Source organism: Numida meleagris, chromosome Z (genome assembly GCF_002078875.1).
Source record: "Numida meleagris isolate 19003 breed g44 Domestic line chromosome Z, NumMel1.0, whole genome shotgun sequence".
Lineage (NCBI taxonomy): Eukaryota > Metazoa > Chordata > Aves > Galliformes > Numididae > Numida > Numida meleagris.
In genome coordinates this window covers 53,323,294-53,350,649 of record NC_034438.1, presented here as the reverse complement: position 1 = coordinate 53,350,649, position 27,356 = coordinate 53,323,294, and the positions used below count along the sequence as shown (strand labels likewise).

General features: G+C 42.0%; 1 protein-coding gene across 1 annotated transcript in view; it reads left to right on the top strand.

The window, feature by feature from the left end:
• Positions 1,210–27,356, top strand: part of KCMF1 (potassium channel modulatory factor 1) — a 56,573-nt gene continuing 30,426 nt past the window's right edge. Inside the window, exon 1 of the mRNA XM_021380946.1 lies at positions 1,210–1,512. Coding sequence (XP_021236621.1) covers positions 1,215–1,512 — 298 coding nt within the window. The 5' untranslated portion in view covers positions 1,210–1,214. The remainder of the gene's footprint in view (positions 1,513–27,356) is intronic.

Genomic DNA, 27,356 nt, shown 5'->3' with positions numbered 1-27,356 from the left:
TTGGCGACACTCAGCATACAGGGCCTGCCTGTCCCTGGCCCAGCTTGAGCATGTTTCCGGCAGGCACGCTTCTCTGGCCTCATTGTGGAGAAAGACCAAAAGAAGAACCCAAACCAAAGAACGGGGGTAAGGGGTGGAAAGGGAACGACGCTGCGTATCCCAACCAGCAGCGAGCTCCTCAAACTGCTTCAATGAGTAACAATAAGCGTTAGGAAAACCTGCTCGGAGCATGCGCGGTGGTCCCGGCTTTTATTATTATTTTTCCCTTTGAAAAGGCCTCGGCCGACCCGCGCTCGCGCTCCCGCCGGTTGCTCCGCCGTTCGCTCGGTCGTTTCTCCCCGGGGCTGCCCCAAATCCCCGCCCGGCCGCTCAAGCAGGAGAGCCGCCGCCCCGCGCTCTGGAACGCTGGGCGGTGCCGTCGGGCCCGGCGGAGCATTTCCTCTTCCTCTCGGAGCAGGAGGAAGGGGCCGGCAGCGCTCCAGCGCGGCGTAGGCGGGCAGTCCCGCCGCCGCCGTCGCTGCGGCAGCGGGCGGGGCGGAGGGGAGCGGGGAGGGGGCGGTGCCTGGAGCCGGCGGGGCCCGGAGTCACCGTGTCACGGCGCCCGGGAAGCCGCCGCCGCCGGATCCGCCCCCCGCCAGGCGAAGGAGGGAGGGAGGAGGAGCAGGAGGAGGGGAGGGAGGCCGGCTCCTCGCTGCCTCTTGTATATTTGCCCCCTCTCAGCCCTCCCCCCGGCCCCGCTCCCCTCGTACCGGGGCTCCGTGCGCGCGGCGGTGGTGGCGGCGGGGGGCCAGGCCGCAGCGGCGCCCAAGCAGCCCGCGGGAGCCCCGGGACGGGCCTGGGCCGCCGCCTCCGGACTAGGATGTCCCGACATGAAGGTGAGCGGCGCGGGCCGGCAGGCCGCGGGGGCGCGGGGCCCGGCGCGGCGCTGGGGCCTGGCGCGGCGCCCTCTCGGGCGGACCATCATGGCGCCGCCGCCGCCGGGAGGGGGCCCGCGGAGCCGGCGGCGGCGGAAGGAGGCCCCGGCGGCGGAGGGCGGCGGCCGGGCCGCGCTCTGCAGTGTCATGGGAGGGAGTCGGCCGTGACGGGCCGTCTCCTCGCGCGGCCTGCGGCGGGGCCCTCCGGCCGCGGGAGCGGGGCCTGCTGGGGGGCCGCTCCTCCGCGCCCGAGGGCGGGCGGCCGCGAGGGCCCTCCTGTCCCCGGCGGGCCCGGCCGCGATGGGCGGGCCTGCGGGGGGCGCGGGGCGGCCTGCCGACGTGTCCGCCGCCGGGGGTAGCGGCGTGGGGCTGCCGGCCGCTCCCAGCCGCGGTGGCGGCGCGTGTTGTGGGAGTGCGGGAGGTCATCGCGTGCTGCCGCTGCGGGCGGGGTGGTGGGAGAGTTACGGGGAGTCAGTCGGAAAGAGCGGGGCGAGGGGAGGGCTGGACGCTGGGAAGGGGATTGAGCGAAAAGGAGCCTGGTGTTGGAGAGAAAGTCGCTTCGTTGCTGTTATTATTTTTGCAGCCTTCCTTACGGCAGGTAAGGTATTTGAGCTAGTATGAAAACGCTCTCTACGCTGCGCTTAAGTCACCTGAAAGCATAACTTTCTGCCATATTAGGAACTTATTCCAACACCTGGCTCCATTTTCTCTGCTATCTCACTTCTCTCTATTCTTAACATATTTTGGCAGAAACACTGTAGGACGACTCGATGTCGGTGGGTAGTGTTGCTGGCCTTGAGTTGGTAGCTTGGTGTCAGACCACAGTACACTGGGTAGATTTTCGATCTCGCTATCTTGCAGGTGTCTTGCTAAACAAGAACTCTTACTCACGTGAAGAAGTGATTGTTTTGCCCAAATCCACTAGCTTGCATTTATTTTGATAAGTGAAAACTTTGTGTGAGTACCAGATCCTCTCCCTCTTCCCTCTCTTTTTCCTCCTTCCCTGCTCCCCACCTCTCTTCTGCATGTGATACATCTTTTCCCAAGAGGGTGGAGATGAAGGTGCCAGATTTGTGTGTGGCTGAAGATGCAGTTGATAAAAAATGAGTGAAATGAGGATTGGTTACAAAGTTTTCTAGTGACTTTTTTGTGATAATGTCCTCTATAAGTCTGTCTATGATGTGTGCATCCATGATACTCTCTTCGAAGTATTATAGTAGGATACAAACTTTTCTAGATTGAACAGGTGAAAATTATCAAAGTGATATCCTGTTGTTCATTAGTGTATTTCACAGATAAGTGTGTGTGGAATGTGTTTTGTTTTGTTTTTTTAAAAATAAGGTTGTGGTATTTGCTAAAAAGATAGCAGCCTTTCTGTTAAGCCTGAACAGCCTTTCTGTTAAGGTAGAGAAAATCTGAAAGTTTCTTTTCAGGTAAATTTCTGACGGTGTCTGAATTGTACATTCACCTAAGGGGTGTCAGTTTTGGGTTGCTACAGCAAGAGTTGTGTTCCTGTGCTTCTATGTTGATGTTTAGAAGAGAGTTATTTCTAACTAGACTGGGCTTAGTGTTTTCTTTCTAAAGGTGATTCTTCAGTGTTTGTTCTTTCTGAAAAACTGAAATAGTTTCTTGCTGCTTCTCCTTTTATTTCACATTTTGTTTTTGTTGACTTCTGTTGTAGGGTTAGAATAGCTTCTGTTAATACTAGAAGTGTGCTTTTCCAGCTTCTAGGAAAAGAGGCTTAGAGACTTGATCTGATAGAGATACAGAGACCCTTGAAGTTAAATATTTGCATAAAAGTAATAATTGTTTCAGATCTGTATAATCATTTGTAGCTGAAATTTTTGATCCAGTGTGACTGAGTTGAGAGGAGCTGACTTGGGATATTATGGTGCAGGGGAAAGCAAGTTTTTATTTTTAATAAAAGTGCCCCATTCAGAAAGTTACAAACTTGATTTATTGATTATGCCTGACAGAATTTAGAATGCGGTACCAGTTGTATGATGGGAACGGATGTCTTCGGAAGGGTAAATGCTGAAGAAGTTGCTATTCCAAGATCTTGGCTCTTAAATAGGCCGTAAAGCATCTGATGGAGATGTATGCATACATGCCGCTAGAGTTTCCTGCCTGTTTTCATTGGTGTAATCATCTATGAAGTGCGATAAGATTTGTTTGTTTTAAATCTGTTTTACTAGCTTTCAGAAAAAAAATCTGACCATCTCCTTTTCCTCTGTGCTCTCTTCTCACCAGTGAGCTCCGGGCTCACGCTTCTCTTCCCCACTTGAGGAAAACAGATACAAGTATAACTTGAATTATTGTTCCTCTTTCCTTGAATGTTCATTCAGTGTTTCAGAGGCTTTCTGGTAGTACTGGGAAGTGTAATCATTGGTGTTTATCCTCCTTTTGCTATAGCAGCTCATTTCTAATTTTTTAAAACCATCTTTGTTCTGTGTTAAGGAACTAGCTATTCCCTGCCTTTGGTTTTCTAGAATGCAACATGAGGTCACCCCAGGTCTTGGATTTCATGTCATTGCCTTTACAGGAGTGATTCATTGTGTTTCTGTGTTCGCCTCTCTGTTTAGGAGAGTGTGGTGGTGTAATTTTTGGCTAAACTGCCAAGCAACAGACAGGTGAATTTTTATATTCTGGAACATACAGCAGAAGATATTTTGCTAGTTGTAAATTTTCTTCCTGTACATGTGCATTGAGTAATGACTCTCTTGTACAGTGGTGCGCAGCACCCAGAACAGCAGAAAGGAGAGAACTGTAACTGCCATTAATATCATTAGAAGACTTTTGCACTCTTCTTTGGTGAAACAAGATTGCTGTAGCATTACTGTAGTGTCAAAGGGACCAGAATTCTGGTTTCCTGTCCCAGCAATGCCAGAGGGCTCCCTGAACCATGTGATTCTCTCTTGCATGCTCTGTGCCTCTCCTCCTTGCCCCTCTTCCATAGTGTTTCTTATTTGCATTTAGGAATGTATTCTTTAAGCTTCATAAAGCTAGCAGGAGTACAAGTCATGTGTTTGTGTTGTTTGGTTTTTATGATGGTTCCCATTCATCAGCATTTCTTATGAACCAGAAGACCTCTGCAGTTAATCCCAGTTCCAAGGGAAGTAAGACCTGGATGTTAGTAGCAAAGAGAGAGCAGTGACTGTCAAGACCAGTGGCATTCTGAAATTATTGTGTACTCACTTCAAACTCCTCATATCCAAGGAAGTGGAACTTCAGTGCTGTCATTTTTTTGTGTGTATGAATGTCTTTGAGTCAAGTACCTTGCTTGTGATGGAAGGTAAATAAATGCATCTTAGAAATGCACAAAACTACATGTGCCAGCCATTTGAAAACTGTCAATATCAAGGTAATATTAACTCCAGTCTTGTAGCTGTACTGTGGTAAGAGTCTGGGCCAATAGTGTTTTCTGTATGGTCACATACAGAACGTTATTAAAACTTTATCCATAATAAAGTCTTGGAAAACATTGCAAATTAATTTCTGACCCTCCAAATTACGTAGTAGCTGTATCATACTTGAGCTGCAGCGGGATACTACAAATTTCTGTCAAGCCAAACAGCACCCAGCAGCTGATAAGATAACTGACACTACATGAAATATTAGAAGTTATGCAAGTGCCACCAAATGCAAAATTAATGTACTTTTGTATGCAAAACTCTTAGTTCAGGCAATGGAACTACACATCTTTCATACAAAATAATCAAAACAATCAAATCAATGAAGCACTACATTTAATAATGAAGAATTGCAGGTGTGAGACTGTTATAACTTAGTGCCTTCTGATGCATTTGAATACTTTGCGTTCATCTCCAAACTTGGAATTTTGCTGTTCCACAATACGAAATAACAACAAGTTCTGTCATATGTTGCTGTTGTTTAGATCTATTTTGAAGGAAACAAATCAAGATTAAGTTGACAGTTTCACATGTGCCATGAAACAGTGGGTTTTCTGAACTTGCTCTAAGATTTTACTCTGAGAAAGCATTTTCTAGCTGCATACATCAAAGTTCTCATAGTCTTAGTTGTACTCTATGGTAACATGTTAGTGCATATAGTTAGAAGTATAGTGCGATATCTGAAAATCCACTAATGTGATAATTTATCTGGTGAGAGTATATTCAGAACACAAAATAAGTTAAACGGAAACAGCTGCAAATGTGATGCAAAATAATGTTACACAGTAATTTGCTTTATTATTTAACTGTTTCTTGTATTCAGGAAGAAACTGAATCATCATTTAATAATAAAAAAGCTGGATACATTAGTGATATTTTAACCAGCGTGATACTTCTTCAGTTTTGAGGTGGCTACATTTTCATTTTAAAAAATGGTTTCTGACTAATGGTTTGTGAAGAGTATTGCATGTGAAGCAATGTAGTGGTGTCCCTGCAGAGTGCGTGAACAAGGTCCTCTGAAGATAGGTGTAAAGACAGACCATTTTTTCTCTCAAGTTTATACCTTAAGCAGTAAAAACTGGTGTAGAGCTGTAATAGTTCTACTGTCGCTATGTGGATATGTGGGGAGAAGTCAGTGATTAAATAACTGGGCTGATGGTGACTGAGAGGGATTCGGGGGAGGTTTAGAGAGAGCTGTGCAAGCTGCATGAGCAAGGCTGGACAAATTGAATTCACACATCTTAAATAAAAAAAGTTTTTCAAGTGCTTTGTTTACAGTACTAATACCATTTGAAGGTGAGTTGTTTGTCACTGCTCACAGCTGTGCTGTTGTTACTTCAGTTAGAATTAAAAAATACAGAAACTGAGTGATGACTAATACAAAAAGGGTTAGTGTGTTCGAGAAGCAGCTTGACACGACAACACCTCTGAAGAACAGCAATCAGTTGAGCCCTCAGGAGTTGGGATGTGTCAGAATTCAGCTGCACGGACAGCACTAACTCCACCTTCTTTGATTACCTGTGTTGTGTAGTGACAGAGCCATGTGTTACCCTCTTCCCCCCCCCCCCCCCCACCATCCTCCACTGAGGCGTGCGGGAGGCTGCTGTATGTTAGAACACTGCTCTGCATCTGGAACTGTGGGGAGAGAGCAGATAGAGGCGCTGCAGGCAGAAAGGATGGTTGAGTTCTGTGTGAACTGGATCAACCCCACCTCCTTCCTCTGCTGCACAGTCCACGTGGAAGGCATGGCAGATCACTTAAGAGACAATTCACAGGTAGCTGTTAGCTGCTGTTCTTTATTTCATGAAGGCCCGATGCAGGCTTTGGGCATCTGGACATTTACGTCTGCAACTACAATAACTAAGTGATGTGCTTGGAACATACGGCTGTCCGTAGAAAATCAGATGCTCTGAAAAATGGATCCTTTGGCATTTCAAATTGGGCAGCTAGATCTAGTGGACTTTCTATTTCAATCTTTGTATTTTGGTTTCCATCAATTTCAAGGGAAGAGTTATACCACTTTGAAGTACAGTGAAAGTTAATCCAATACTCACACTACGCTGAAATCTTACTGCTTTTTCCCTGTAAGTGCTTATCTATCAGAAAAACTATGGTCAATACAAGTTTTTAAAAGTGTGTGGTAGATAAAGGCTCAGACAGACCAGTGATTATAAAACAGTTAGTTGTTTGTTTGCTGAATGGTGTGCTGACTGAGATATTTGTATAAGACTACATTTCCTACAGATTCAGATCACTGCTTGTTACAAAGTTAACTGTAATTTAATGTCATCAAGACTGTGAGTTTTCAGTTTTTTGTTCCTGGAAGTTTTAGCATAATGGAGAAGGGATTTACAAGCTTAACTAGAGGCAGAAATGTCACTCACCTATATGGAAATGGCATTGCATGTCACTGCAGCTTGCGCATACCAAGCTCAAAGAGGTACTTGGAGCTCATAGTAATGTTAGCAACAGGGCACATATGTGAGGAGGAATTTCTGCATAGTTAGAAATTGCAAAGGTGTTTACCTTGAATAACTCCTTTCTGTCTCAGTTTCCTAATAAGAAAAGATGATAATCCATTAATTCAAAAGACTGATGAAAACTTAAGTGTTTGTATATACATGCAGTTTGTAATGTGTTGTAGAACTTTTTTTGTTTGTTTTGTTCCAGTGAAGGTTCTGAATCTACTGAGTATCCAGATCAAACAATTACAGCTTAAGATTTGATATTAAGCTTCATGCTCCAGGTCTCTTGACTGTTTCAGGTTTGAACGTGGCAGCCGAGTATCTCAAGACTCATGCTCTCTTTGGTTCCTATACCTTTCCCATAGCATCACCTGAACATCTAGTTTGAACTTATTCCTATCATCATTCTGTATTTATGATTCTTATGGTTACCCACGCCTTCGTCTTTGTGTAGCTTTGTTATAATAAAGTTTGACACAATGGAGTAGCACTGTTCTGAGTTCAGTGCAGAGCGTAGACAAGCTCAGTAGCTTTACTGGTGGACATTATGAACAAAACAGGGTTTCAATTTTCAGCTGTTTAAAAACTTTTATTTAGATTACTGGCACTTGCTAAGCTGATGAGTAAGGTCTGTCCTGAGTTAAAATTGCAGGGCATCATCATCAAAATGTCTTTAGCTTTAATATGCCTTTCTTTCACTCATGTAATTTCTCTTAATCCATAGGTCTCAGAACTGTATTTCAGAGGTGCTTGCGTTATTTCTTCCACTGGAAGTCATGGGTTCCCACTTGGAATTCATTTTTTAAGTATGGATATAACTCACAGGAGCCTCCAAAGTGTTTGGCAAAACATATGTGTATGAATGTATGTATGTTTCCACATTTGTTGAAAACGTAGTGTGGGTGATAGAGGGAGGCTGGATTTGCTTCATAGGATATGTATTTTTTGTCTTAAAATGTAATTTTTATTATGTTTAGTGTATAATTTGCCTAAACATCAGAATTCTTGTTTTTACTGCCTATTTGTCACCCTGCAGTGAATTTCATGGAAGTATTTTTTTTTTAGTTATCCTGATTGCTTTATTGAGAACTTCTAGGAGACTTTGTCTTAAAGTTGCACCCACTTGCAGTTGGAGACGTGGGAAAATCTCCTTAATCTTTATAAACAGGAAACCTGGACATGGGGGACAATGTTTTCTCCTGTTTCCAGCGGAGTATCAGGTAGAGAGTTTATCTTGTTCAAAGGCATCTCTTCTCAAGCTAGGAGTAGTGGTGGTGCAGTCCATTTCTATGAGATTTATTAGCTGGAAGTCTGTTCTTACAGATTTTTTGGATCACAAGGATGTTTCAGTGGCATACACTGTTTTCATCTATTACTACATGCACTCTGGTATTCTGGATTTGTTTTTAATTTTGTTTTTCAAATATAATTTCACTTTTTTAATGAAAATACTGCTCCACTTTTGATTTGGGCCATCTCAGTATCATCACTGACAAAACACAACTAAAGAGACTTTTTTTATAATCAATTTCTTTCAAACATCCTGCAAGATATGAATGACACAACAAACTAAGTTAGAAAATTAAAAATAAAAATCTGGATCATAACCCCAATTTTTTTTTTTTACCTCAGGTCAGATTTGGTCTTCCCCCATCACTTCTGCCATGTCCTGGTGCCAGATTCTTTTTGGGAGGCAATGTTTCTTGTCTTGACTGACAAGAGGTGCTGTCTCTGGTAGGATAAATTCTCTTCTTTATTTTCCTTCTTTTTGTCTTTGAATTCTATCTCTCAATTTTATTTTTCTTTGTTGTTGTTGTTTCTTCCACTTGCTGTTCTGTCCCTCTTCTACTTTTCTTTGTAGGGAGGGGGATTTTTCAAAAAGATCTGGGGAAGCTGTAGGCCCATGCTGGAGTCAAATGGGGCTGAAGTTTAGTGCCTGCCTGTGGAAGCCTCTTTGAAAAGCAGAGCTCTAGTATTTCTTGTTAACACAGCTAGCCCTAGCCTAAGGGAATAGACATTGCCAAAAATATTTCTAGGCAGCAGGTCCTCTGACCTATTGTAGAAATGAATTTGTGTTTAGGTTTTCAGCTGAAACAAGTTGGTTTCAGAAGTGAAAATTCTCTTTAGTTGCCTGGATAACACTGAACCATTCTTAAACTGCTTGTTGAGGAGGGTCATTGTATGAAACTTTTAAAAACAGTTCTAAGTGTGGGTGGTATGTAAGCTAAAAGAAATCAGGCCTTATTGATAATAAAGTAGCACTTTTGGATAAGGGATATTACTCCTGGCCAATTCTTAGACTGTATTTACCCTAGAAAATTGAAAGGATGAGGTGAAATCCTTATGTATAAACAGCCTGGGAATTTGCATGAAGTAATTAGACGGGTGGGAGAAAGCTGTTTAAGAACATCAATATTAATATTGGAATTTTAAACCAACTTCTAAACAAATTCTGCACCTCGTCATACCAACTGAGTTACTCTCCAGATGCTTGATAGTGTGGCAGGAATGTGATGGCAGCTCCTGGCAGCGAACATCTGAGCACGTGCCTGCAGTGGCATTAAAATTATTTGGAGGCATCCTGGAGGTGGCTGTTTGGATCGCAGTGCTGTAAACTGTTGAAGACGTGATATTCTCTGGGTACCTACTTTGAGTGTCCTCACCCAAGCAGCAGTAGATCATGTTAGTGTATAATCATGTAGGGACTTCTTGTGTGATTTCCTTTAACTTGTCTTTGTTTCTGGATAAATAATTATAGCAAGATAGGTTTATTGGCAGTTTATTTTTTTGGCGTAACTCACCAGTACTTGTGTGTATTAGCTGCGTGCTTAGAAGTTAGTGTTTGCCTGGAATGAGTTTGAAACTGCTGGAAGTCTTACTGCATAAACCTTTGATGGTTGGGCCTGCTTTTATAATAGAAGGAAATGAGCTCTGAAGAAATCTGTGGTTTGGGCACAAGGGTTTGTCTGTGCTCGGGGTCCTATCATTCCACTTTCGCATCAACAAAGCTTATGTGTGACTTATTGCAACAATTTGCATATGCTTTTAATACAGGCAGTAATGATGAGGTGTGCTTTACACAAGCGGTGTTAAGTGTACTCTTGTTATGTGTGTATAAATATGCAAGCTGAGGTTGTCTCTGCAAGTGGAAAATTTACGCAGTGGGAAGCAGCTTGTGGTTCACTAGTGAAATCAGGTCTGCAAGAGAAGCTTCACAAGGAATAATAATGGTAGAACCTAGCTCACAAATAGGCAAGCATAGGTCTACCATTGCAGTTTGCAAAGTTTTGTAGGACTTCGCCTTCTTATCTTCCAAAAATAAGTCCATTATCTTCAGCACCCAAGTTATTGCTGACATCATCTCTTCATGTGTTTCAAGTAGTCTTTTTCCATTTAGAGCCAGGTTTAAAGAGGAAGAATTAAGGTGGGGAAAGAACTCGGGATGCCCTTTAAGAAAGTTACCTATAGCTTTGCAGAAGTAAGCTACGGATTGCACAGCTGTTGTTGTGATATAAACTTTTTCCAATACAGATGAACATAACATAGTTTATACAGTATTAATTCCATGCCTGTCCTCTGCTGTTGTGTATGATACTCAGATAAAACAAAATGTTAGCAAGTATGTTTGGATCTCTGACTGTAAAGATGGACAAGTCTGTTGTTCCTTCTGTGAACAGTGACCAGTTTTTGTCTTGTGTAGACTTGCATATGCTGATTATATTAGATATGGAAGCTATGGATAAAGAATATGGAAGCTATGCAAAGTACCTTAATTCAGGAAGATGTCAAATGTTCCAGCACTCTTCTACCTTGATCATCTTTGGTTTAGAAAACCGAATGTAAAGGTGGAGAGCCCATTTGCTCTGTTGACTGCAGAAGAAAAGAGATGCCGTGACCTGAAAAGTACCTTTCCCCAGATTGTTTTGGTGTAAGGACTGTGGATTGCCAGGTGAGGTCTGACAGAATATCAAGCGTTCATTATTCAGGAAGGCTTTTGTGAGGAGCTCAGAAAATAGCTTGAGATTTTGCTGTAGAAGAGCGGCTTTATTAGTGAAGAATGTCTTCAGGATAATTGGCCATTATCAGTGAAACTTAGTGGCAGAGGTTGCTGCAGATAATGTTTTTGTGTCATTCCAAACTGCTGCCTGAAATTGACTTAGAAGCAGAGGATCTGCGGGATGCAAATTCTTAATGTCACATTAAAAAAAATAATATAAATTGAAGATTTCATAGGTCTGGGGGAGATGTGGGAGTTCAGACTGATACGATCCTACCATCTGTAAAGTGTTGGAGCCAGTTAGTACAACTCAGGGCTCCATTAGTATTTTGTTCCTGGAATCATTAAGAATTCAAGGAGTGTGACCGCAGAGCCAAAGGTGTGGATTGTTGAGAATAACGTGTCGCAGTGTAGTTGTCTAGTCAAGAATTAAGTACTCTGGGCTGATAACTGGTCAAGGTGCAGGACTCCTGACTCTGGCTTTGAGGAATGCTGTGATGTATTCTTTCAAAGCAAGTATTTCAGGTCAGCAGCTGATGAACACTTCTTGTAAGCACTGTGTTAACTTTTTGTTAAGTATTTTGTTGAGCTCCTTCAAAACATTTTTCTTTAATGTTTTTTTTCATTAATTAATGCTTTTGGGAAAGTAGACATTTTCTTAGCTGTATAATAAGCCCCTGCATCAAACATCCCTGTTGTGGAAGAAGATGCTGCCTGTGTGCTCTTTCATGGTGCTGAGTATCTGGAGATCTCACCAGCATACAGCAATTGTAAATGTCCATACTGTCCTTCGTTTGGAGGAGTGCCGACAGGGTGTGGCTCATCAGAAGGGCATGGCATGGGCACTTCACGCAGGCACTGAAGCAGGAAGCACTAGCAGGGAGGGTGGACTATTCCTCCCCACTCAGGAGACCAGCTGAAGGTTATTGGCTGCCTCCCAGAGTACAAATGTAGCCATGGTCTCCAGAAGGCCGAAAGCTCTTGCCAGAAAGAGTGTGTCAAGCCAGATGGAGTGCCTGCCCAAAAATGTGGCATTTTAGGTCTCTGGCTGAAGCGAGTGCCTGAGCCTGTCCCTGTTGGTGAAGGATGGCAGGGATACCACCTGTGTGAGGTGTGAGCAGGGGGATGATCTGCTTGGTACAGTGGCAAAACTTGAGGAGGAGGTGGAGAGGTTGAGGAGCATCAGGGAATGTGAGCAGGAGGTAGACTGGCGGAGCAACTCTGTGCCATACCTGCAAGAAAGGGACTGGGGTGATACAGCCCATACAGTGGTGGACCCCCTGCCCTGCCACCATCAGCAGAGGGAGGGGACCTAAGAGACGGGGAGGAAAGGAAACAGGTCCCAACCTGGCATCACAGGCAGACACTGTCCTTACCTACCTCAGTGCCCCAGGTGACCCTGAGTAATAGGTTTGAGGCTCTGGAATTTGGGGGGGAGGTAACTGGGGATGTGGTAGAAGGTCCACTCAGGAGGTTGTCTAGGGTGAAGTGGTTGACTCCATGCCTCAAGACTGCCTCTGCCAAGAAGGAAAGAAGAGTTATTGTCATAGGTGACTCCCTTCTGAGGAGAGTGGAAGGCCCCATATGTCGGCCAGACCGTACCTGTAGGGAAGTTTGTTGTCTCTCTGGGGCCTAAGTCAGGAACATTCCTAGGAGACTCCCTAGTCTGGTTCACCCATCTGATTGTTACCCCTTACTGATAGTTCAGGCTGGCAGTAGTGAAGTCAGTGAGAGAAACCTCAGGGCTATTAAAAGGGACTTCAGGACACTGAGGCTTTTATTTGATGGAGCAGGAGTACGGCTGGTATTTTCTTCTATTCCTTCAATGGCAGCAAGGCATGCTGAGAGGACAAGGAAAACTCACCTGATAAACATGTAGCTGAGAGGCTGGTGCCATCGCAGGAATTTTAGCTTTTTTGACCATGGGACTGTTTACTTGGTGCCTGGCCTGATGGCTGCAGATGGGTCTCACTTGTCGCAGAGGGGGAAATGGACCCTAGCCCAGGAGCTGGCAGGGCTTGTTGAGGGGGCTTCAAACTAGGTGTGAAGAGGGAAGGGGATAAAATGAGACTTGCTGGAGATGAACCTGGGGGAGCAACGCCAGGGTTAGAGTGAGTCAAATGCCTTAGCTGAAGTGCATCTACACTAATACATGCAGCATGGGCAACAAATAGGAGGAGCTGGAAAACATAGTGTGGCAGGTAAAGTGTGACTTAGTTGTCGTTACTGAAACACGCTGTTATTGCTGTCATGACTGGAATGTTGCAGTGGATGGCTGTAAGCTCTTCAGAAGGGATAGGCAAGGAAGCAGGGGCAGGCATGTGGCCCTCAATGCCTTCTTTACTGTTTTTAACAGAGCAGTTATCTTCAGGGTACTCTACCCCTTGACCTGGAAGTCTGGGATGGTGATTAGAATAACAAGCCCTCTTCCACTCCTCTCCATGATTCAGGTAGAAACAGAGACCTACTGCTCCATCTGTCACAAATCCATGGGGCCAGATGGGATCCAACCGAAAGTGCTGAGGGAGCTGGTGGAGATGATAGCCAAGCCGCTTTCTGCAATCTATCAGCATTCCTGGTCAGCTGGAGAGGTCCCAGAGGACTGGACGCTTGTCAGTGTGGTTCCCATCTACGTGAAGGGTTATAAGGAAGATCTGAGGAACTACAGGCCTGCCACCCTGTTCTTGGTGCCAGGGAAGGTTATGGAGCATCTTGAGTGAGATCACATTGTCTGTGTGGGACAGCTGGAGGATCAGACCCAGCCAGCAGGGGTTCATGAAAGGCAGGTCCTGCGTGACCAATTTCATCTCCTTCTATGTGACCAGGTGGCGTATCTGGTGGACAACGGGAAAGCTATTGCTGTAGTCTACCTAGATTTCAGCAAGGCCTTTGACGCTGTCTCCCACAGTATTCTCCTGGAGAAGCTGGCAGCCTGTGGCTTGGAGAGATACACTCTTTGCTGGTTGAAGAACTGGCTGGAGGGCTGGGCCCAATGAGTGGTGGTGAATAGAGTTAAATCCCACTGGCAACTGGTCATGAGTGATGATCTGGATGAGGGGGTTGAGAGCACCCTTCGTGAGTTTGCAGATGACACCAAGCTGAGAGAAGTGCTGATCTGTGTGGCGGTTGGAGGGCCTGTCAGAGGGATCTGAACAGGCTAGATGGGTTGAAGCCAATGGGATGAAGTTCTGTAAGACCAAGTGCTGGATCCTGCAGTTTGGTTGCAACAACCCTGTGCAGTGCTACAGACTTGAGGCAGAGTGGCTGGAAGAGTGTGCAGAGGAAAAGGACCTGGCGGTGTTGGTCAGTGCTCAGCTGACCATGAGCCAGCAGTGTATGCAGGTGGCCAAGAAGGCCAATAGCATTCTGCCTTGTATCAGAAATAGTGTGACCAGCAGCAGCTGGGAAGTGATTGTCCCCGTGTACTCAGCACTGGTGAGGCTGCATCTAAGTACTGTGTTCAGTTTTGGACCCCTCACCATAAGAGAGACATCAGGGCCCTGGCGCGTGTCCAGAGAAGGGCAGTGGAGCTGGGAGAGATCTGGAGTGTAAATCTTCTAGGGAGAGGCTGAGGGAGATGGGATTCTTCGGTCTGGAGAAGAAGAGGCTCAGGAGAGAACTTAATGTTCTCTACAACTGCATGGAAGGAGGCCCCCATGCAAGATGGGGGTTGTAACTAGCAATGGGACTAGAGAGAATGGCCTCAAGTTGCGCTGGGAAGATTAAGATTGGATATTTGGAGAAACTTTTCCAAAAGAGTGGTGATGCACTGAAACAGGCTGCCCAGGGAGGTGATGGAGTCACTGTTCCTGGAACTGTTCAAGAACCATGTAGATGTGGTACTAAGGAACATGGTTTAGTGGGCAACATTGGTGGTTGGTGGACGATTGGACTTGATCATCTTAAGGGTCTTTTCTAACCTTGATGATTCTATGATTCTTCCTGTTAATCCAGGAGCTCCAGAGGAGCTGCATGGACTCTGAGGAATGTATCAGAAATGAGAAACTACCAAGGAAATGTTTTCAGTGATCTCATGACTTATACTCCAAAGTCCGTTTTGTCTTGAATATAAGAACACTAAAGAAGCTGTGTGTAACTAACAGGATTGTGAATCCTTCTGCTTTCCTCTTTTAATAATTCTAAGATGTTTTCTAATTGTACACAAGAGAAATTGTCTCTCATTTGTCCGTACCATTGACTCTAAATTGTTGTACTTAATTCTGTTATGTGGACTGCAAACAAACAAAAAAACCCCTCTGAGTAAAACATACATTACGTGGACAGTATTTCATGTGCAGTGTCATAACCTTTTTCCAGAAAAGTTAAACTGCAGGTAGGTGTGAGGTGCTGAATTGCTCAGCTGAGTGATGTGTCAGAGTGGGGTAGCTGCCAGCTCTAGCACACATGGAAGGTTCTATAGGGAAAGCAGTTAATGCTTACTGTTTCCTATGTGATCCACAGAGAGCTCAGAAAACCTGTTAAAGTACCAGTAGGCTTAAAGTTGCCCTGGGATCGTGGACGGACGTTCTGTACCACAGACGGCTTGAACAGGCTAGGGGTCTCTTTTCATCCCTGCTCCTCCATGACACCGCTTTGAAAGCTGCCAAGGTAAACACAGAGTTTCAAGCTCATACCCAGCCTCTGTGCTGAGCCTCTGTGGGCTAGGAGGCCGTGCTATCTTCATGGTAAAACTAGCCGCATGTTTATGAAATACATTCCCAAACCAAAATTGAGATGCCAGCACAGTGTGTAGTGCAGCTGTCTTAAAAATATTTGTGTTTTAAGAAGGTATTAGCTAAACAAGGAATGAGTGTGAGGGTGAGCATTCTTCTCACAAACATTTGAGAACACAGGATAGCTGAGCAGCTTAGTAGACAAAAAAAACTACCTTTCCATGCAGAAATCGAACAAAGACTGATACAAAGTAAATACCAGAGCTTTAGGTTGGTCTGAAAATGTTAAAATAAATAAATGCTGCATTTTTCAGTGTTGTTACTGCACTATGTTGATTTGAAATGCAGAAGAAACTGAGGTAACCTAGTAAAAATCTTTGGTTTCTCCACCTTCCCCAGCTTCATTATCTAGGGATTTTTTTCTGTAAAATCTTTGTTATAGTGCTCAGTTTTCTAATTGATGATTTAAAAACTCTTTAAACAAAGATCTGTCAGACCTGTTTGTACAGCTGATTTTTCCTAATCATCAACATATTGTTTTGTGCGTTTTGAAACTTCATCGTGGCACCTGGACCTACAGTAAAGAGTAGTAAGACCTAGTTATTTTTGACACTCCTTTTTTTCTCAGATTTTGAAGTGGGATATGTCTGTTTTGATAAAATGCTGTGTCATTGCATTTGTACTCCACTGTTGTAGTTCAGCAAATCTCAATGAAATGCAGTGCATTTTAATGTGTTTTGTTAAGGCAGTTTCCAAATTTTTAGAGCTCTGTGGCAAATAGGTGTTTTTTAATGCAATTGTCATATGTTTATTGCAAAGGAATAGGTCAGGAGCCTAGTGTAACTGTCAATTTCAGACTTTGGGCTTTGATATGGTGGTTGATTCTTTATGGGAATGCAGTTTTGTGAAAGTTTTTGGCATTGTTTAGTGCTGTATGTCATTTTCTGTAGCAAGGCTGAATGACTGTTTTTTTCCTACTCAGAGGAAGGATGTGAGGCTGCAGTATGTTGTTTGTGTTGGTTTTGGTTCCCAAAAGAAGGTCGTGAAATTGTGTGACCTGACTCTTGGGGAAGCTGAACCAGAGAACTTAGGAATTTTCTTCACTGAAATTTTACATGGGGGGATTTGAGAGATGGAGTTTTGGCAGGACGGATTGTATTTTTTTTGTCCTGGTTTTAGTGAACCTTATAGAGTTTCTAGCAAATGGAACAGAACAGCTATACTGATAACACAGTAACTGTTTTAAGAGCTGTGGTGGTCCTTCATCTCACTTGAAAACAGGTGCTTCGGATACTGGTCTTAGGGTATTGTCAGTTTCTACACAGATAATCCGAGTTAAGGTAGGTGGCTGTTTTCTGTTCTTTGAATAGCAGTTAACTATCCTTTCCTATCCTTATGTTTCTTAATATGATTGAGATTTTATGACACAGTATTAGTGAAGTTGATTAACTTGTATTTGGTATTTGCTGCAGTAAATGGATCTCTTCTTACCTTGTTAGACTGCCACAGTAGCTTTTATTATACTTGTACCAGGTGATGCTTTTTTTTAAACATGTTGGATTATGAAGTTTTTCCTGAAGATCATGTTTTCTTTGAGGAAGGGTTTGAACAGAACTACTAAAAATAGGAGTTTTTCTTAAAATTTGTCTGAGCTAACTACAGGAAAAGCAGTAGTTACTGAAGATTTGTGAGCTGTAATCTGTAGATCAGTAATGGTTTTTAGAGTGCTTTGTGATAGGTATTTAGGAAAATTATCTGACTCCTTATTTTCAGACGCTGTTAGGATTGTTAGTAAATCAGACTGAAAAAGAAGTTGGTTTTCTATGTAAAGAATGGATGGGACTGTAAGAGAAACATTTAGAAGATGATATTCTGATCACTTTTTGTTCTTTACACATACATTTTTTTTTTCTTCTTTTGTATCTCATATGTAAATGATAAAGCTAAAGGTACTGTTGCTACTGAGAGGAAGAGAAGGCAAGGTAGACCTCTATATGGTTGGCAAGTGTCCAGGTCCTAAATCCAGGTACCACAGGAGTAACTAGCAAAGAAGTGTGTGCAGTGAAGAAAGGAATGGAACAAATGCAGAACTTCACTGAATTCAACATGAGGCCTTTTCTTGCTTTAGAATACTACATTTCCCACAGCACTTTTCTGGTGTAGCTTTTCATCATAAGCTATTGTAGCTTCTGCAGGCTTGTTATCTGCCTGAGAAGCTGTTTTCTGACAAAGAGTGGGAGTAGAAGCAGTTGCCAAGGCAGTCTGTTTATGTTCATAGTAAGAAAAATACCTGAGAGAGCCCAGGGTAAAACACTGCTACTGCATAAATGAGTATACTGTAGTTTAACCTCCTATTTCCATTTTTAAAACTTTTAACATTCTCTTGTGTTCAGAGAAACTGGATTATTTTTGCAAGTAGAGAGCTCATGTGGTACTATGGAAAGATAAATTTTTTTATGCCATTGTGGTGTCACTCAAAATGGTGACGCTGAAAGTAGGCTGTAAGTTTGAAAGTGTTCATATCTATATAAAGCTAGTTGGGTTGCATAAAGTTGTATAAGCTTATTGTGTAGTGGGGGTGAATCGAGCTATGGCCTGCCTTGTGTTAGATGTTGCTGTTATACTTCAGTGAGTAGAACTGCATTTTCTTCTTTCCCTCCCTCTCCTGGCTGCTTTCAGGTTTTGTTTTCTTGACATGAGAAGTCTGTTTGTTTCCAGACCACTCTGTGCAGGTTTTTACTGTAAGACTCATCTGTTGTGGGATGTGCTTTTCTCACAAGGCATTACTGGGGGTGTTTTTGAAAACTTCTGTCTTTCACTTCTAGCCCTGTGGTTGCCCATCCAGTGCTGCATGCATGTTGCATTGATGCTTGTGCTAAATCTTACCTCTTCTCTATGCTGAATGGGAGATAGAGTTGCTATGCTTCCCTGTTTTATGAAAGGGTCAAGAATGGGTCTGGTGGAGGGGAAAAAAAAGTAAAACAGAGTGTGTATTTCAGACACCAGAGCTATGTACAGGTTGTAGCTAGATAGAATATTCTAATTTCTGCTGAATTTTCTGCAAGAATTAACAGTGAAAACCAATGAGTTTTGCCTCTTCCAGGTGTGCTGAGAATTGATGTTTTTTTCTCATCTGTCTGAAATAGTGGCTGATAGACTATCAAGCTGTAAAGCCTTTGAACTTCTCTGCTTGTTTGAGCCATACTACTTGGTTCTGTCTAATGCCTGATAACACGCATCTTGATCTCATTGCTGATTTCTTTTTTTTTCCTCTTTTGCCAGTCTTCTTAAGTAACATTATTAATCAAAATATGCAAAGGTGTTTTCTGCAAAGACTGCTTAATTCTGGTAGGGCTCAGCAGAAGTACCAGTTTTTCTGTTTAATTCCTCACTGGAGTTTTCTTAATGTTTCTTCAAGTTTCTTACACTGTAAAACTAATTCTTGTGTGATGTTGTTCTTCCAAACCTAATTCCCTTTCAGTTGGTGTTAACCTATTTATCTTTAGTCCTGAAAGCAAGTCGGGAACTTGATCCTGTTCTATTAAATGAGAAACTTTGCCACTGATTTTACTAGATATACAGTTTAGCCCAGTGTTGTTACTGTTATTTTCTTGCACTGGTACTGTTTACAGCTTTCCACAGTTTAAGTATTTTTCTTCTAATAGAATTCACGTGCTGTTGGCCATTTCCCAGATTAACAGAGTTGTTAAATAAGATCGTGATTTGTGCCAGTTCCTTTGCTGCCACGTTACAAACTTTCCATGCTGCAATAAATGAAATTTGTTTAATTTTAATGTGTTTACAGTACTTTAGCAGGCTTTCATGTGGTGAGGGTTTTGAAGGCCAAATTATATTAATAGTAAGATAAGATTTGAGGCATCGTATGAAATATTCAATTAGAAACCCAAATCTGCTTGATCAAGAGTCATTGCAGTGTACATGGCAGTTTTCAGTTGCATTTTAAAGGTCTGTAAAGTATGTCCTGGCAACCTTTGACTGCAAATTAGTTTTCATATCGTGTTAGAATTTTGTTGGTTTTTAATGTCTAGATACATTGATTGCGATACTTTCATTTGAGAAGATATTTAATTTTGTTTAAAAAATACAGAAGTCCATGGTAGTGTCAATGAAGACATCTTTGTTCTGTAGGGGCCCAGGAGTTAAAACTGTAACCTGATTTTTCTCTGTGAATTCAAAGGACAGTTGATGAAGACCCTGATCAGGATATGAAGCAGACAAAGTACTGAAGTGTTAGTGACTATTTAATATGCCTTTTTTTGTCATTCTTTTTGCTTTTTAACTACTGTGTATTGGAGAAAAGTGGTTTGTCTTCAGTGGTATTTGCAGTAACTTGTAAAAGTAATAAAACAAATTAGGGGACATAGCAAATATTATTGTAGGATTTTTCAAGATGTATTCCATGGTAATATTTTGCTTGATGAAATAAAGCATTCCTTAGGCAAGATAGCCTAGTTTAAAAATGTTTTGAACTGATCTCCTGCAGCTGCTTTATCATCTTACCAGGAAGAGTTGCCCAGGACTCCCACAAGCTTGTTAAAATTCACCCATGCTTGCTTTTTGCATTTTGGTACAGGAGTTGCAACATTTTGTCCGTCTTTTCTCTAAAATGTAGGTAAGGTGGTTGTTATCCAGTTAAGGAGGATGGGAAAGGATTCGTCCTGGCTTGTCAGGAAAGTCGTTGCTTTGGGGCATAGACTAACATATTGATTCTTGGTAAAATGTTGTCTTTGTAAATTCAGGGTCCTCAGCAACCTATAGAGCAGTTTCTGGTTTATATGCATGGTGTCCCAATGATATATATGAAGATAAAACAATCTGCAGAGTTGTCTGTGAAATGTTTAGAAAGGACATGGTTGCTCCTGTTGTGAAGAGAGGATATATGATTGGTGTTGTCAAGAACTGACAAGTTCTGCACGTGCAGAACCTATTTTGGTGTACTTCTGGACAGAATAAAAGAGTAGTAGTTAAACCTCATCTTGCAGAATTATTTGTATTGTATTGCCTTTTTCAGCAGTGATTTTGTAGTAGAACAAATGAACTTCAGAACCTGTATAGTTTATTGCTTTTAGTTTTGGACAACATTCAGTAAATTGATATTGATCTTTATTGTTTTTCCTTTAGGGAAAAGTGATATTTAAAATAAAAGGTTGCATGCCAAGAGCTTACTAGCTGGCTAGTAGTAGTGTGTGGTTGTAAGAAAACAATTTCCCCCCTTTCGGTCAGTTTCAGCTGAGATAGTAGTGAGACCAGTGTTTCAGGGCTCTTTTTTTTTTTTTTTAAACGTTGCACTTGGTATTTGTTTTCTGTAATAGTGGCTAAATTGTTCTCAGACCTGTTGAATAAATGACACTGGTGTAGTGTGATACCACCTACTGGGCAGTATGATTGGTGTGTGAGAAGCACCTAGAACCTGCCTGTGAAAGTAGTAAATCCTGAAAGTAGACCCACTTCAGTTTTTTTTAAATTAAGATACTAAAAGCTAAGGAAGTATTTGTATTTCTTCAAGTGTAATTTGAGGAGGAATAAAAGTTCAACAAGATGAGGGGCTGGGGCTGGGTCCTGCACTTTAGCTGCAACAGTCGCAGTCAACGCTACAGACTTGGGGTGGAGTGGCTGGAAGATTCTGCAGAGGAAACGGACCTGGGGGTGTTGGTCAGTGCTTGGCTGAACAAGAGCCAGCAGTGTGGCCAAGAAGGCCTGTGGCATCCTGGCTTGTATCAGAAACAGTGTTGCCAGCAGGAGCAGGGAAGTCATTGTCCCCCTGTACTCTGCACTGGTGAGGCTGCACCTTGAGTACTGTGTCCGGTTTTGGGCCCCTCACTGCAAGAAAGACATCAGGGCCCTGGCACGTGTCCAGAGAAGGGCAACGAAGCTGGTGAGGGGTCTGGAGCACAGGCCTAATGAGGAGCGGCTGAGGGAGCTGGGATTGTTCAGTGTGGAGAAGAGGAGGCTCAGAGGTGACGTTATTGCTCTCTATAACTACTTGAAGGGAGGTTGTGGTGAGGTGAGGGTTGGCCTCTTGTGTAACTAGTGATAGGACTAGAGGGAATGGTCTCAAGTTGTGCCAGGCAAGATTCAGGTTGGACATTAGGAAATACTTCTTCTCTGAGAGAGTGGTAAGGCGCTGGAATGGGCTGCCCAGGGAGGTGGTGGAGTCACCATCCCTGGAGGTGTTCAAGAAACATTTAGATGTTGTACTAAGGGACATGGTTTGTTTAGCAGAAAATACAGTGATAGGTGCATGGTTGGGCTAGATGATCTTGGAGGTGTTGTCCAACCTTGGCGATTCTATGAAAAACAGCCTTAGGTGTTGCATTTAGATATTGTGGTCTCCCTTTCTAAGTGGTATTTTTAATGGTGTTTTAGGGAAATGTGTATTATTGTGACGATTACTTTGTACTTTGTCTAGTTTTAACACTGCATTATTAAAACCACTAGTGAGATAGAAATGATTGGACTGACTTAGAACATTTGGAATATTTCAAATGAAGGTAAAGCACTGTGAAGCTAAATAGTACAACTTCCTCATCCCTTACGCACAAGCCTTAAGATAATCTTTTTAATTACCTGGCCAAATACTAGTTTGTGTCTGGGACACTGTTCCCTGACTGCCTTACTGCGAGGGTTATGCTTTTCTGAAGTGGAAGTAGAGCTGTATATGGAGGCAATCATGTGTTAAGGTTCTTGTTTTGTAAGGATTTAAAGGTGTGATGAAAGAATCAGGTAGCTCCAAGGGGGAAAAAGATAGTTTCGTGGTAAAGGCATATAGGTGATAGCTGCTGTGGTGGGCTGTTGCATTCTCTACCATGTGTTTCCTTTATAGTGTTGGGCACTTTGTAATTGCATGTTGTTGATTCTCTAAATCACGTAAACTTTTCTGTGTGTAAGTTCCACAAGGTGGTATATGATAGCCTTAATGGAAAAACTTCCTTTGGCAGCCTGCTGACATGTATTAGGACCAAGGTGAAAGTTGCGTGGTCAGCAGTACTGTCTTTAGGCCAGCTCTAGGCAAGTCCCAGACACTATGGAGGTCAACTTCATGAAACTTGTCAATGATGGGGAGATTACAAGATGTGGGGGCCTCTTGTTTCCACTCTAGACCTTAGAGAGGAAGGCGAGGTGCTATTCAGAAAACAAAAGCCTTTTTGACCTTCTGGTCTGACATAGGCCTCCCTTTCTTCCCTTTTTTTCCATCTGCAAATCTGCATAATCTCTCTGCAACTTCAGTTCTACTAGACTTGTTTGGAGATGTGCTGCTCTGGTTGCTTCCTCTTCCACAGTGCTACAGGAAGATGCTGCACATTGAGTCCTGTTACTCACGGACTGTATGAGGGGATGGAGCGTTTTCCTTACTTCCAGGACGGATATACTGTGTGAATCTCTGTCCAGCACTTGGAGCTGCAAGAATGATGGAGTATGCTCAGTGTTATAGATCTTCATGTTTGTTTTTACAGTCTCATTTAGTAAACATGTGAGATGAAGTAAGAATCAGACCGTTGTGGCTTTGCTAAACTTCTGGTGAAATTTTCACAGAAACAACAAAAGTTTATATTCCTGGAAATTAACCTCTCAAATTTATCAATAGTGACTCCACTGAGACATGGGGTCAGTAAAGTAAGAAATGTTTGACATAATATTTTTTTAATGTTATCAAATGACATATATTTTCCTATCTTCAGTCCTGGAAGCAGCCAAACAAATTGGGTTGAATTTATTGTTTTAAAGTCAGAGGATGACTTGTGGCGTGTAGACTACAGATGAGATGGTTAATATCAAGAAGACTTACTGAAAAACAAACCCACTGGAAGAACATCTTACACTGAAAATCATCAGATGCATATTAAAAGAAGTATTACCTATGGTCTTCAGAACATAAAAGTGAAATGCAATGCACAGACTGGAGTCATAAAAGACGGCACAACTGTATTTTCTTTTTCAATTGCATACTGAAGTTAGAATTTTTGAAAGGTAGTTGTGAAAAGTAGAGGCCTTGAACTTTGTCCGGTCCCCTTGAAATTCTGTGGTGCTACTGTAGTTCTGTCAGCCTTCAGGAAGGGGAAAACCTCCACAGTGCTCCATGTAAAGTAAGAAGTAGTGCTTTAGTAGCCCACACTTCCATTTTAGAGGTGAAGTCATCGACAGGCTAATCTTCTATTTCTGTTGGACACTTAAAGAATTCAGTGATCCTGTTTTTTAAAATGTTTCATAGTGATTGGTGGATGATATTTTCTGAGATTTCCAAAAATTGAATGACTCATCCAAAGTACTGCTAGTTGACGTTGCTTGAGACAGGAACATGTTCTGGTATGTCTGTGTGGTGTACCTTTGACTGGATGTTCTTCAGAAGCAAAAATAAATAAATAAACCAACCAAATAAACAATTTCTGAGTTCTCCTTCAGGCTTCACCTAATGATGCATAGCTTTTGCCTTGGTGAGGTTTTGAGAAGTCTTAGTGATGAGCTCAGATTCTCCTCCTCAAAGACAGATTGGTGGTGACATGCAGAAATGCTGCATCCGGCAGCATACTTCTTTTCCATCTCAGAAGAGAATTCAAACGTAATCTGTTGTGTTGTTCGTATTGCTGCTTTGCAAATCATGTCTGTTGAAATGACGGTATTTTAGCTCTCTTTTGAAGGGATGATTTATATACACTGTATTTAACAACGATTACCTTTTCCTCATTAAAATATTACCCATCCTGAGCAGGAAGCCAGTTTAGTGTACAGAATGGAAGATACGCTGAATACCAGTTTTCTGAGTTTTCTGTTGTATTTGTTCTCAGATAAGATGTCTCAAGGTTCTGGTATCTAAACAAGGTTTTTAGTGTGTGTGAAGCTGCCTTTTAAATGCTCTTGGAGAATGCAGTTTCTTTTTCATTTTTTGAGAGAAATCTCAAAGTTCTGTACTTGCTTTGTTGGCTGGTGAGTGGAGTTCAGCTTCTGTGCTTTCCTGTGTGGGATACTGAAACAGGTAATGCCACTGTTGCTTCACTTGTCATTATTACAAAGGTTTTTAAGATTATGTCACATTTAGGCTTTACAGTCAGTGATATTTCTGGAGTCTCTTGGTTGGTCTAAACAGGACTGCATGTTCTGTATGAGCAGCTTCTCAGATAGTTTTTTATCTGGAACAGTTTATTGGGCAATCAGAATAATAGTAAATGCCCATAGTATCTGGGGAGGCCAAGCAGGAGAGGGAGTATAGCCCTTTGCTCTGTTACAAATGAGTGTCTGTCCAAGGCAGTAAATATTTCTAGTTTTCACCATTCAGGAAATCGTATTTGATGTTTCACCTTGGCTTTGCTTGTTATCGTGAAACAAACTAATCCCAACGTGTGTGGCATCCACACATCTGTTCAGCATTATTCTGTTACAGAATAACAGAATACAGAATAACTGCTAAGTGCAGGATAGGTTGCTTTGGTTTTCATTAATTCCTAGCAATATCAGTATTTTGTCATAAGAGCAAATGATTTTTGATCATCGGGATCAAAGTAGGAAAGGTATTTGTTTTAGAATATATCACTATTCAGCATGTAATAGATAAATGCTCTTGTGACAGTATCTTCCCTGAGGTAATCAGCCCTGATTAGATGAAGATGAGGAATTCTTTGGCATAAAATTGAGAATTTCTATTGAAGAAGAAAAAGAGTATTAGTGAAATTGTCAGGTATTTCTGGATTCTTTTCACTCAAAATGTGTAGTTGCCATTGTTGACATCACAACGGAATGCTGTTGAAGAAACCTTCAGAATTAAAGGTAAAATGAAGCAATCCTCTTTAGGTTTTAGCGCAATGCTACCCCCTTGTGGAACAGTGGGTTTTTTAATCTTCAGTAGCAATCAGGAAATTTTTAATTAACGATATGTGATGGCTGTTATGGAGTACGAGTTACTTGTGTACCAGCAACAATGTAGAAGACTTGAGGAAGCCAAGGTGATTATCTACGGTAATTAACTGAAAATTCAAGCAGAATGTTTCCTGCTCTGTGATCATTCCAAGTGGTTGTTTTGGAAAAGCTGAATTGAAAGTTCTCATTGAATAGCAATGCAATTCAGGTTAAGAGGATTTCATTCAAGGATTGTTGTAAGTCTTTATTAGCATTTTATGCAAGTCAGAATTGTGTACTGACTGTCTAAACCTTTGTCACGCATTGTTCTGACTTCTCTTTTGAGTATGTTTTCTTTTGTTTCTAACTTCAGAGTGAACCCTTCCACAGCATGTTTTTTTCTTTGAACCTGTGATTAATAAGTGTGCACCCACTCTAATCTGACAGATTTGAACCTGTAACGTGCCTGCTGAATTTGCAGTGTAAGATTAATTCAGGGAAACACTGGAAGATGGGTATCTGGTGAACTACATGATGCATTAACATTACATGAGCATTTTTGAGAGTTTGGGAGGTTTACAGGGAAAGGGAAGGAACTTCAGGAATTTCAGTTGATGTAAAGATTAAAGTAGAGAAAAATGATAAACAGTCAAAGCTTTCATTAGGAGATGAAAGTGTTTATTACAGAAGAAAGAATAGGGTCAGAGGAGATTATTGGGCTGAGTATTTCAGTTTCCAGATTGCAATTGAGATGAGTGGTTGATTTTTTGGCAGTCAAATTTCTTGAGGAAGAACAGGAAAAACTATAACAGACCTGAGTTTTGGTGGGACTGTTTTGAAAAGTCAAGAAAGAGAGTAAGCAATGTAATATCTTTAAAGAAAAAAAAAAATCTGGTGAGAGATCTGGAAATTTAAACACGGGTTTATTTCCCAGTCTAAGGCCTTTGATTTGATTATGTTTTTTACTTATTTCCTCTAGGAGCTTTCTTTCTTTGCTGCACAAAAAGGTATAAAACTAGTGTGGTACATCCGGTGCTGTCAGACCCCTTCTAGAAGGGGAGAATGTGGTAGAGTCAGGTATCAAACTGCTAGCTATGAGAGACCCAGAATGCCTGCTTTCTATTTACCTTTATTGTTCTTTCAATCTAATTTCACCAACAATGGCTACACATTGTGCTAATGTTACGTTTTTGTGTTCAGCTGAGATCCTGTACTTTCCAATGCAGTATTGATTGTAGGAGGCAAAATGTGTCTGTTGTTTGAAAACCTTGTTGTATTTAAGTACAAGCATTATATTGTGATTCATATTTACAGTATAGTTTTTCCAGAGAAAAAATAATAATTACAAAGTGTTTTGGGGAGGGAAGGGGAAAGGCTTGTACTTTAGAATGACATGAAGTAGTATTATGAAGAAAAAGTGTAAAGGAAAACTTAAAAAAAAAAAATTTCCTAAAATAGGAGCTATCTAGATGTTTGAGAGAACATGTGACAGGAGGAGTTTGGCAGTTGCAAAGAAGCTGACATCTGCCATAAATCAACTATTTTGAGTTTGAAGGGAAAAAGTGGGGAAAGCATAACTTACTGGAAGACCATGGCTTAATACCTTGTTTGGAAAGTTGTAGTGTTTGACACAGACTCTGTGTTAAATTAACCTGTGTATTTCTGTATGGTGCCTAACTTGCTGATTGAGTACTTTCTAGAAAGTTTAGTTAGCAACAAAGACTCACAGAGCTTGCAAATAGCTGCTGAGTGTTTTGTGTGTACTACGTTATTGGTAAAATTTGGATGCTGCATGTGTAAAATTTTGTAGATCTCAATACGGAAATTTAAAAAAAATGGTTTAGAACTTTGAAATTTTATACAGTTAATGAGCAGATGCACACTGAGAGCAACCTAATTTCTGAGGACAAGTAAGAGATTGTTGGATTCTTTAGAGTTAATGGAAGGAAATTTGGAGAAAAGCATGTCGAGAGTAGAGGTTAAAAAGCTTGAAGGTGTTAACAGTGACATCCTGAAAACATAGTTTCTGGCTGTTAGCAAAGACATCA